Source organism: Gallus gallus, chromosome 11 (assembly GCF_016699485.2).
Source record: "Gallus gallus isolate bGalGal1 chromosome 11, bGalGal1.mat.broiler.GRCg7b, whole genome shotgun sequence".
NCBI lineage: Eukaryota > Metazoa > Chordata > Aves > Galliformes > Phasianidae > Gallus > Gallus gallus.
In genome coordinates this window covers 9,742,637-9,755,068 of record NC_052542.1, presented here as the reverse complement: position 1 = coordinate 9,755,068, position 12,432 = coordinate 9,742,637, and the positions used below count along the sequence as shown (strand labels likewise).

Genomic DNA, 12,432 nt, shown 5'->3' with positions numbered 1-12,432 from the left:
ATCACTTTGCAATGACTGTGTTAACAAAACAGCTCTAAAAGCTTGCTCTATGAAGTTTTTCCCTGTTTAGCCCTCTTCTGAATGAGAAAATGCACAGATTATTGCTAATTTTACAAAGAGAAAAGAGCATTCCTATTCACAAAGGCAGAAATTTTAACCTGATTGGTTTTAAGCCATTGAGTACCTTGGCAGAGGTTGGACTGTTAACGCTTTGAGCATGGTCAGCCTTGTACAGCATGCAGCAGTGTTTGGGTAAGCAGAAAAGCACTGCACCCCATAACTGCACCTTGCAGGTTTTGCAAATGTTGCTTTTCTCTAAGGCTGCATTCCAGTGCTAGAAGAAAGTAATTCCAAGCTAATCATCTTTGTGAAACAGTTCATCCAGCATAAACTGGGGCCAAACGTGCAGCTTGCTGCTTTTAAAGAACTGTCCCAGCAGCTCCCAACCCACGGAAGGTCCTGGGAAGCTCCAGGCTGTCCCCAGCTCCTTCCCAGGGCGTAGGGAGAGGCAGCACTGCCATGCACAGCCGCTCATTGACTGCTCTGAGAGCTGAGAGTGTGAGTTCTCACTGAATCGCTTTGATTGCATTTCCCTAGATTATGAATTCCCTAATTGCGACACAGCCGCCTAACGCACACCCAAACCATCACAGCGCTGTCTGCACGCACAGGTAGCACCCACTGCTATTTCCGCTCATCATCTTTGCAATTTAATCAGTCTCACACTTGCTTAGAATACCAAAGACAAGATATTTCCTCTCAAGGGAAAGATCCCTGCAATCACCTTGCAAACAGCAGCCAGGAACAAGTGAGTGCTGCAACACTGACACGCAGCTGACACGCAGCTGTTCCTCTGCATGCAGTGTGCTGGCATTGTGGCCCAAGGGGTCCCTGCTCCTTGCTGAGCTTTGTTGTTGGAACAACTTTCCTTAGGTCCGCACGGGCACATTGGTGCTCAAAAGGCAAATATCTTCCTTACAGGTCTGAGACAAGTTACAGAAAACGCTTTTGTCAATATTTTAAGTAGCCTAATTTTAAAACTCTGTAAAGTTGGGTGTAACATAATCAGATTAGGAATTCTTAATGCAGCAAAATCCACTTGGAATGCTGGAATTGCAGTTTGTGGTGACTGGTCATGTTCTTACTTGCTAGGAATTTTAACATAAATATTTGAACTGAAGTCAGATTTTTAGATCATTTAATTTTGTTAAATACCGATCCCTGCAGACATTAAATCACCACTGTTATTTTTATGGCCATTTTTCATTTTGTTCCTTTACGAGCGTATTAGCTGAGGAGCCATAATTCATTTTCCACTATTACGGCAGTTAAATCTTTTTCTCACACATGAAATTAAGCAGTTGTGAGTTTAATGCCAAGCTCTGTTGATTCTTTTATTCTTCATCCATTCTTCATTAAGAGTTTTCTGCATTACTATTTAAAGAAGTTCAAGACCATCACATCAAATACTGCAAACATTGCCATGTCGCCCCAGTTTGTGCTCAACTGGAGCTCAGGGCAAGGTGCACTGGAGCATTTGCTGCTTGTAATTCTGTGCCATCCCTACATTTTAGTAACTTTCTGAGCCTGAATGCTCTGTCCATCCAGAACTTCACTCACTCTTTGTATTTGCACAGCAAGAGAGCACAACCTCTGGAGTTACGGCTGCACCTGTGGTACCATGCTGGAGGCCAGCAGCACCTTGTGTGCAGCCATCCCCTTACCTGTCCCAGCATGGGGACACGGCCATCCCGTGCCAGGCCTGGCATGGATTTTCCCTGGAGCTCAGCAGGGCCCACAGAGCTGTGGCACAGTGCCGGGTTAGCACCAGCACCGCCAGCTGCACTGTCACCTCTCAGCTGCTCACGTTGGTGTGTTGTATTCTGAGGTCATAGATAGACAGTGACAATCCAAGCCAGTTCCTGCTGTCCTCAATTATGAATGTTTAACTCCTGAAAGCCAATTAGCAGCTAATAGCTGGACTGAAGACTGCTTAGTGTAGCACTTTTCTGCTAACTAAATAACTCATGACAGGATATACCATCATCATTACTGACATCATCCACCTCAGATTTCATCTGGATTCAATACACTTGTAAAGCCCGATTCCTTTCATCTAAGCTCTTTTTTCTTTCTTATTTGAACAGTAATCTCAAGTCTTTGCCTTCCTAGTCAAGATACCCAGACCCACATATTCAGACCACCTGCTAAAGCTGTGCCATGCTGGGGACCACACCAAACAAGGGCTGTGTGTGGCACTGCACCCTCCTGACGGTGACAAACAGCACTTGCTGGAAGCCTGAGTGCAGGCGGGATTCTGCTTTGAGCCGTGCGTGGCTTTTCAGAAATGCTGCCTACTGCATCCCCTCACTGAACAACGAGTTGTGCAGTGATTTATCTGACTGCAGCAAAAAAAGAAAGCACCAAATTCCTTTTTTTTTTCTTGCTAATATTTCACTTTTTAGAGGAAAGAACTGCTTATCCCAATTTCTAGTCGATATTACAGACCCATTCAGAATTTCAGATATATAACATGGAGCTGTAATGGAAAGCACAGGCAGTAAAAAGGCCCGAGTGATATTTTCTTTACTAACCACACAGGAAATTGCTGTTTTTATCAGGACTAAGGTCTCTGCATACAGCCAGTAAGCCCTTTCCTAAAGAACTGCCGAATACTTTCAGCAGGCTGAGAGATCCATTATTTTTACAGCCTGCATGGATTGTGCGCTGCAGATAAATAGAAGGCGCCCTAAGGACTTTGCTCTCAAAGTGATGGCACAAAGTATTGCCAGACCCTTGCATTTTCTCACAAATGCTGTCATGTTTAGTGCTTTCTTTCCACATGCAATTCTTGAAATATTTTAATGAGAATTCGGCTTTTGTTTAAAAAATGAGTTTCAACCCCCACATTTGCATTGAAAAACACCAAATCCCGACCCCAAATGCAGTCCCAGTGGTTCAAAAGCCAGAGGCGTACTACAACCATTGGCTTTTCCAGCAAGGTCCTGTTCCTGATGCCTGCCAGTCCTGCGGCTCCAGAAGGCACACATCTGCATGGGGTGCGTGCCCACGGGCAGCGCCTACATTGTGCAACAGACTGCTCTGGGGAGTCCCTTCCAGGGCCAGATCTCAGCACCTGAACTACAAGCACCAACAAAGCCATGTATTTTCAGAGGAAGGACTGGAGGATGGGCTCTTCAGCATTCTGTTCAGCAAAAGATCTGGAGTAGGAGCTGCTTCCTGAGTTCAGTGGAGATGGAGCACGGCTGACGGCAGAGGGACTGAGCTGCTTCCAAGCTACTGGCGAGCTTTAGTTCCTTCTGTGTGGCACTGCAGCAGCAGCCCGTAACGCAGTGCCCAGAAATCAGCATCCAACACAGAAAGGATGCCCTCCAGGCGCTTGGAGAAATATTACCTAAAATCACGGGGCATCATGAAACCATAGTACTAATGCTATCCACCAAGGAGCAATTCCTTTCAGTGGGTTGGAGAACCAGCACTATCCCCCCAGCACGCCGAGCTGCAGCGCGTACAGTTCACGGCCGTGCTACAATGGTGGTTTTGTTTCCATCAGTTCTGCACCGGGCTCGGTGTCACCAGCAAGCGCCCTCGGTCACAGCCCGCCTGGGATGTGAATGCCACTCACAAAGCACAGGCTGAGCTGCCAGCTTGGGCAGAGCTCCCCAGCAGCAGATTGCAGCACTGCATACAAAGTGCATCTGGGAAAAGACTGCTCAATATTTTTTAAGAAGCATGAATTCCTACATTATGGGACGTTTTCTTTCTCCTTTTTCTTCTGCATCCTATTACCTCTTCGTAGTCAGCTGCAGCAGTATGCATTCTTTCCTACACACAGCATCTCAATTAGTCAGCTCTTGTATCTGTGCTGTTGCCTTTTCTGCTTTCCTTTCACACTAACTCTGTAAGGGATGTTACTCCATAAGAACATCAGTTTTTGTTTAAGAGGGATATTCCTAACCCTCTTGGGCGTTTTAGAAAAATCTTCTTAATTTGAAACATGAAGCCTTAAAAAACAAAAAAGCAAAACTCAGGAAATAGCCTGAAGTAGACCATTTTGAGAGCTTATGATTTTAATCCAGTATCCCCAGTACCCCCCAAGCACAGCAATGCAACTCCTGCTCTGCAAAGCCAGTTTCATTCCTGCTGTGGGGTTACTCTCCAAATTCTCTCCAATTCTTGCTGAACAAATTTTGCTTAGAAATACCTCTTTGTGGGTAAAGTATTTGTCTTACTGCTACATCTTCCATCCTACTACATGAGACCTCCTGAAAACTCAGGCAGTTTCTGACACTTCTTTGAGCATTTCCCCATCTCCACTGTATCTATTTTTGAACACATCCTACACTGAGTGAAGTGAAGGTGCTTCCCAGGCACACTGCCACAGCCATGGCACATTTCCATACGAACATTTTATTGTCAGAAGGGGTGTAACACTTCCATTCCTGCTGATACGACTTTCACAAGAAGGCTCCCAGTCCTTTCTTGTCCTGCTCCTGCAATATCTACACCAGAAGGCGTTACCTTGAATGACAACTTGCAGCATAGCGCAGTGCTGCGTGAGAAGGGTTGCAGTGGCAGCCCCAGCATGGCAGGGGGGCGGCACTTGAGACTGTGCTGTGCCATGCACCACTCCTCCCCACAGCCACCTGAGGCTGAGCAGCAGCTCTGTGGCACCCTGTGCTCACAGTGCTGAGTGATGCCCTCTCCTTGCAGTGGGAAACATGAAGCACAGAGAATCGAGGCTTTACTTAAGTCAATGCCAAAAACACATCTGAAGACGCACCAAGTCACCAACCTTCTGGCTATGTATTTAGCCTGCCCTTTATCACCACACCGGGCTGCTTCCCCTTGTCTCTGTGGCTGCACCTCACCAACATTCACCTCTTTCCCTTCGGCCCGGCACCCGATGACACTGCCGCTGATCTCCATCTCCCCACCCTTCAGCCTATTGCAGATCTGCTATTGCACCCAAACAGCTGAGAAGGTGGAGGAAACCAGACATGAAGACAGCCTGAAAGCTGCCCCAGCACTCAGGTGCCCCAGATAGCAGAAGGTTTTCTCAATTTCTTGTGCATTACCAGTTTGGGGATACCATGCCGTAGTGGGATTTTCTCCTTTCTACACGTAGTGACACAATGGCAAGGTGACAAATTACATGAGGTGGCAGTTCTTGCACTGAGCTAGCTGAAGGGCAGGCACTCACATCTACTGATGGCTGCTGAGCAGCAAAGCAGAGCTGAGGTATGCCTGGGCTCTGGGCAGCAGGATCGTCTCGGAGGCCCAGCTGGAGTCATTCAGCCTTCGTGCAGCTTCTGTGAGCTCAGCACCAAGGGTGCCAGAGCAGGCTGCTGTCCTGTCCCAAGGAGGAGTTAAAGCCTACTAGCCCTACAGTGCTACTGTGCTTTACAGGCAGGGCTCCTTACGTCCAGCTTGTAATCACTCCCTTCCCCTTTTATTTACCCAGAGGTTAAATTTGGACATCCTCTTGCTTGGCCATCAGAGCAGCTTGCTGCAGGAGGAAGCAGCCGGCCTGGCCTCTCACCTTTCCTTCTGCCTTGTTCCCAACCCACCACATCCTCCTGCCTTCCTCCCACTGCTGTCCTTGCTCTCTGGAGGGGAAGGCAGGAAGAACACGGGCAGGAAGAGCTGGGTGTTGCATTTCCCTCATACATCTCCTCACACCTTCCCAGGCTGCCCTATCTGCCCCCATCTCTCTGTACAGAACCCGTAGCACAAAGGGGCAAACCTGCACCTCAACCCCTCCCTGGAGAAGGGTGGGGGGGGTTCACATGGCTGTGTAAATCAAAGTTTGGCAATATTTTGTGTATTTCTTCAAGTGGCAGCTGCAACTATCAGCTCTTACGTAAAGAGAAAATGATTGTGGTCTTCCTCTACCCACAGAAAGACTCTCTTATGAGTGCACAGGGGTACCCTCGAAGCTTGCTGATTAAAATGAAAAGTTGAGAAGAAGTTTGGTCAACGTCACTTTTTAAAGTGATTTTGCAACTGTATTGTAGTGTCTCTTCACCAGTTTCTTTAATCTGCACCACTGTTTCCTTACTGCTGCATTGGGACAATGCTCCTTCCAGCCGCCTGGGAGCACTTTGTAACTGCATTCGATTACAGCATTGAAAAGAGAAGTGCAAGGAGCAGTGCCCTTCCACAAGCTGACACATCAGCTGACAGGAAAGGCACAGCAAGTGTCCAGCAGCATCATCCCAAGAAGGTATCTTAGGTGATTTGTGTATTACTGCAGTTGGATTCTCTGGTGCGCTGTTGCAGGGCTACATTGATACTTTAACACCCAAGGAATGGTTTACCTGTGGTGAAACCCTCACACAACAGCAGCTCGTTGCCCCAGGAAGCCTGAAGCCCTCTGGGTTCTCCAGCAGGACTATGCTGGCTGCAGAGCTCCCAGCAGCCGCATGCCCTCCCACTCTTTCCAGGAAGCAGCCATCTGTTTATCAGTGGCAGGAGATGTCTATTTTCTACCCTAATTTCATTTCAAACCACAGATAAAGTGTCTGCCTCAGCACGCTGCCCAAACCCACGGCTACGTACAAGCACAACCAGCGGGGAGAGCTGCACTCTCAGAAACTGCTTGCAGAAATGCAAGGAGGAAACTGAAGCCAAACACAGCAGAATTTGGAATAGCTGGATGCACTTATGGAATGCGTTATACACTGCGAGCTGAGAACCACTTATAAAGCAGAGAGGAGGAAGCAAACTTAGCAAGCTCCAGCCAGCAGTCCCACAGCTCACAACCGACCACACAGAACTGGAAGGACAGAGCCCACGTTGTCCCACGTGGCTGTCACACCACCAGATCCCCTTAAAATCTGAGGGCAATGTCTATACAGCATGTATGCTGCAAATACAAAATGGCAATAGATTTGTAAGATTTCCAGACTTCTAAGTGACTTTTCCAAGCACAATCTTCAATCTGACCTTCCCACAAGAGCCACTCTTGGCCCCTAAATTATGGATAACCCAACTTTTTTTTCTTAGTCAAACCTCTGAACTCTCATCTTTAACTCTCACCTTAAAATCTTTATCACAGACATGTTTTAACTCTTTTCAATCAAACTACTGGTCAGGAGAAGTGACAGCAGGCAGTTTTTCAAGCTGCCCAAATTCACACCACAAAACCACAAGTTCTAAACACAGATGTTCAACAGATCCTTGAAGTGCTTCAGCAGATCCGAGTGCTCAACCTGCTTGATTTCCGATCAGTGGCAACTTTTTCCCAGGGGCTTAATCAGATAAAACTCAAGCAAGTAAAACCTGGTGAAGAAGGGCTGGGACAGAGCAGGGGCACAGGCTGGATTTGTTTGCTTTTAAAAAATAAAGTTAATTTCTCATTCACTTATCTCACTGCAAATTTTCTGTCCCTTCCAGGTAACATCATTGGTTCTGGGATCTTTATATCACCGAAAGGGGTTTTGGAGCACACTGGCTCGGTGGGACTGGCTCTCATTATTTGGGTGCTCGGCGGCGGTGTCGCTGCCCTGGGATCTCTGTGTTATGCTGAGCTGGGAGTTACCATCCCCAAATCAGGAGGGGACTATTCCTACGTCACAGAGATCTTTGGTGGGTTAGCTGGGTAAGTACCACATCGCCTCAGAGTCGCTGGAATACATGCTTACATTCAGTACCTAGCGAGGAAAAGACAGCTGACTTAGAAGAAACAGAGTACTCATAAATAATCTGCTTTTGCAATGTCACCCCTTCTGTTCTCACTCAAAACACCAAAGTGCGCCTTTGCAGCACTCTCAGTTCTGCCTTCAGACTGCAGGATGCTTTCACTTTCCTCTCCAACTCAATTAAAATCAATGGCTGTAAATGATGCCACATCCACATGACGTTCATGTGTGCAAGCGGCGAGTGGCAGCACAGAGTGTTTGAGGGATGCCAGTCTGGGGGCACTCCCCATAACCCGAAGCCCTCCATTAGTTATTGGTGCAGAAGGCAGCAAATATTTCTATGGTATTATGTTGCCAGACCTTCCTGCAGCAGAATACAGAAAGTTGCTCGGGGAAGAGGTCTGCCCACAGAAGCGTCCCAGGCACAGGTGCCAGCTTGCAGTTCCACTTCCTCGGCTGCAGCTGTACAAAGCAGCCGGCCATGTAAATGCAGTGGAGGGATGCAGAAGAGAAATCAGGAAATGGCTTCTCTTCAAATATACAGCTCAGAGTAGCATGGCTATGGGAGGAAGGGACAAGTGAAAAGAGGTCATCTTTTATATCTTACTGTGTGTTTCATTGTATATTCAATAAGGAAAATTAGATTCCCCACCTGTACTCACAGCTCAGCAGAGGGGCACCAGAACATTGTGTCCAGTTCATTAATTTGCGAGCAAAGAGCACATGCAGTGTGTAGGTGCTTTGTTTGCAAACAAATAAATGCAATAACTGCATCTGAGATAGTTCTGCAGAAGGGATGCAGCTGCAGCACCCGCCTCTGGGGCAGGACGGCAGCTCGGGGGCAACATGGCCCTTGGGTAATAGGAAAGACCAGGAACACCTTTAGAAGAACAGAGGGAAGACCCAGAGGCAATGGGAAAGAGTCAAAACACAGCAGGGCTGCTCTCAGGGGTTATGGTCAGCCTTCCAGAGGGACTGTCCAGTGAGGACGACAAGACAAGGGAGGACTATTCTCACAGCAGGCCTCGGCTGCTGCCAGACTTTCTGCTTTTAGCTTCATTTAGAAGTCATCGTGGTCTTAAATAGCATTTGTACATGAGCAAATGAGGTGCAGGGAAGCCTCCACATGCTGTGCTGCTGCTGGAGCAGCATGACTGAGCACGGTTCATTTGCACACATATATACTTACAGGTTTATACAGGTCATAAAAATAACTCTACCCAAAGTAATAAATAAGCTTAATACACATCCCTGCAGAAGAAAACAAATACAATAAGTTACGTGGAAAACCTGCTAGTGTATTTTTGATAAATACAACCAGTATGGCTTTTACCAGCACTGCTTGATAACTGATTATATGTCCTTACTATAAAATCACGAAGTGTTGAAGTCAGCAAAGAACTCTAACCCAAAGCTGTGATAAATATTGATTCAAACTGTGAGTAAAACTTACCTCAAGTGTGTTTCTGTGTTTCCTTTGTTGTTGCCAAAATCTAAAGTTTCCAAGCAACTTAGGATAACATTGATAATGATCAAACTACCTCAAGCTTTCATAAGCCTACTCAGCTTCTCCTGTGATCAGATGGCGTGAATAACAGTTTCCATTTCAAACTGTTTGGGTTTTTGTTGTTAATGACACCCAAGTACAGTACACTCTGACTTCATTTTCATTGGCTGCTCTGATTCCGTATTTTATATTTAATGTGCCATCATTTGGGGAGCAGAAGCACATCCCAAATATGTACTTGAAAGCCTGGTTGCACAGGACTCTGTTGGAGATCCAGATCAATCCATGCTGCTCCCTGCTTTCCACGAGTGAGGCAATTAGTATGCAGAAATGTCTGCATAAAATCCAGTTTTTGGTGCACTTGCACGTGAACGCCACACCTTTCTAAAAGCAGAAAGTCCCACAGTAGATTGCCACTTATTCCAGAGTGTTTCTAAAATGAGGGAAAAAATAATATCTAGAGACGTTGTGTAACGCACATCCAAACTGATGGGAGGACAGCCATTAAGTTCAGCAGTCACTGCTCAGGCTGAAGGAGAAGCACTGCAGAGACCCTCAGCTTGCACAGCAGCTCACAGCAAAGCAGGGATGGCTCGGAGGTGCAAAGCAGGAGGTGCTCACCAGCCTGTGGCCACAAGTGCACAGAGCAGCTTGGATTTCCTATGCAAACTGAAGAACCCCAATTTCCCGAGCACCAACAGAAGAATCACAAGAACAGCTACATGCCTTTTTCTGTGCATGCAGCTCTTGGGCCTTTTTCTAAAGACCTGGCAGCTTGTCAGTCAGCAGGGAGAGAAGACAGAACTTCTCAGCCTCTCAGAGTTTGGTAAATGAGTAATTGGTAAAGTGCATCAGAAAGGATTCAGCTCCCACACCCACAGGTGTGCGAACGCAGTCCTGGGGAGCAGTAATTCCACCCTCTCCATTTGAACAGCCTGGCCAGGTCACCCTGCAGGTACCATGCAATTTCCTGGCCCCGAAGTGGGCTTTGTGCTCCCAGCACCTCTGCATGCCCCTGGGGGTTGCCCTGACAGAAGCACAGCCTGCAAGCCAGCTCCTCAGGCTGGGTGCACTCCGCTGGTGAGGGCATCCAACAGTTAGGGCTGAGACCTCCTGCAGACGTAACTGTGGTACTTCATTACAGCAGAACTGGAAAGGATGTTTTTTTTTTTTTTTTTTTTTTTTTGCTGGGGAAATCCTGTTCTTAATTCTTCCTGTACAATATTCAACTAAAAGGTGGTAATTGAAAAGCAGCAGTTACCTAGTGGGCCCAGGGGGTTGGGTAGTGCATCAGGACCCGTTCCTGCCCATCAGCTATAGCACACAGCACATCCTGTCACCAGCACAGCACAAGGACAGACATCCCCAGACAGACAGATATGCCGTGCCAGCAGGCACCCAGGGTGAGCCACAAGAACAAGGCAAGGGCACAGCAGTGCTGCCCCAGCACCAATGTGATCTGAGCAACCAGCAACAATAGCTCTTCCTCACAATTGGGCTTTGCACAAGATTTACCTAAAAATAAGACAATATGGGGCCTACATCTTAGGCAAGCTTCTTTATTTTAATGCTATCTCCTCTCAGTCCCCTGTTTGACAGCGTGACTTTGCGACCCTCTGCTAAAAATTTTGCATTTAATTTAATTGGTGTTATCAGCCCTGCATGTATTTCAATTCAGCATGAAACAAATTGACTGTCAGAAATCTGTTGAATTATTCACAATCCCATTAAACCATATTCTAGCAGATACCAACTTTAATGCACTTTATATTACAACATAGAAGCAAGTGCCAATTTCGCCTGAAATACTGTTTTCAGAGTCATTCTTCCCACTGAATATTTTTAACTGGATTCATTTCTCTGGTCTACACAAAGCACATGGGAGAAGATAAAAACTGATAGGGAGGAACCAGAAACCCATCACCTGTGTGGACATGGCTCTACCCAATCCCAGCCAGCTACAGGCAGTGCCCCTGGGCACACACAGCTGGGCCTCCTTCCAGGGCAATCACTTCTGACCTCACGCTCACCCAGCACCCCCAGAACAATAGCACAAATGACTGTATCTGGGTGTTAGGACTTATTGAGTCTCCAGTGAAGTAACGCAGCAGGTCCCTGGGCTGTTCCCAGTGCCCAACTGGGTGAGCAGGATCTGCAGAGCAGCCCCAGCCCAGATGCACCACCTTCAGCATGGTATGGCCAAGCCAGTTACTAGAGAAAACCACTCTGAACCATGACAGAAAGCATTAAGAACAAAAAAGAGTCTCACACACATGCACTGGGTTTTAACAGACAGTAGTGATGTCTGGGAAACATTTGCATCATGGCAATTTTTACTGAATTAACTCCCTGTAGTTAATAAGAAAAGGGAAGCATCGGATTGCCCCATACTTCTCAGAAACAACAAAGCAAGGCAAACGAGGTATTGAGAAGCACTCACCACCATGGCCAAGGAGCACCAAGTTCAGTGCTGGCATCCAGGCCAGCTGCACCAGGAAGAACGCCCCAGCCCTGCTGAATCTAAGGGACTGGCAGGCATGCTGGGACTGAGCAGCCCCCTTAAGAGAGCAGCACAGCATAATCCAGAAATTACGCTGTTTTATTTGGAAATGTCATTTCTGACACTTGCTGAAAAAAAGAGTACCCGGTGCTTGTGATCTTTCTCTTTGATACATTCCTAAACTGCATTTCACTTAGAAATGTTTAAATTGAAATCCAGATTGTGCTGGGAACATGGAAAAGGGGATGAGGAGAAGCAGAAGTGGGTGACTGCTGGCTATGAGTGAGATTACAGCACTTGACCCCAATGTTTTGGGCATTTCCTAAAGTGCAGCACAGCTGATTGTGTGTTATCCTCCTCCAACACACCTAGCCCAGCTTTCCTGTGCTTTTTCTTGTGTTCTCAGGTTTCTGCTGCTCTGGAGTGCGGTGCTTATCATGTACCCTACGAGTCTGGCTGTCATCTCACTGACATTCTCGAACTATGTCCTGCAGCCCGTGTTCCCTAACTGTATTCCCCCCTATAATGCCTCTAGGATTCTCTCCATGGTGTGTTTACGTGAGTATTTGTTTCTTGTGCATATAAAGCTTGCCTCATCTTGCAAAGGATCACTCAGCAAGGCTGAGCTGATGGCCCCAGAACCCAAGAGGCAGGCAGGAGTGTGCCCCACACAGGGTGGCCAGGCCCTCCTCCCCCTGCCTGCAGGGAGCACAGTGGGCTGCAGCTCATGCCTGGGCAGTGGTGACAGATGCGCTCACCCA

General features: G+C 47.2%; 1 protein-coding gene and 1 long non-coding RNA gene across 3 annotated transcripts in view; one reads left to right on the top strand and one right to left on the bottom strand.

Moving 5' to 3' along the window:
* The window catches only part of SLC7A10 (solute carrier family 7 member 10), a 32,474-nt gene that overhangs the window by 10,429 nt on the left and 9,613 nt on the right, over positions 1-12,432 (top strand). Inside the window, exons 2-3 of the mRNA XM_414136.8 lie at positions 7,420-7,624; positions 12,078-12,229. Coding sequence (XP_414136.3) covers positions 7,420-7,624; positions 12,078-12,229 — 357 coding nt within the window. The remainder of the gene's footprint in view (positions 1-7,419; positions 7,625-12,077; positions 12,230-12,432) is intronic.
* The window catches only part of LOC107054294, a 30,508-nt gene that overhangs the window by 8,774 nt on the left and 9,302 nt on the right, over positions 1-12,432 (bottom strand). The gene's annotated exons all lie outside the window — the stretch shown is intronic.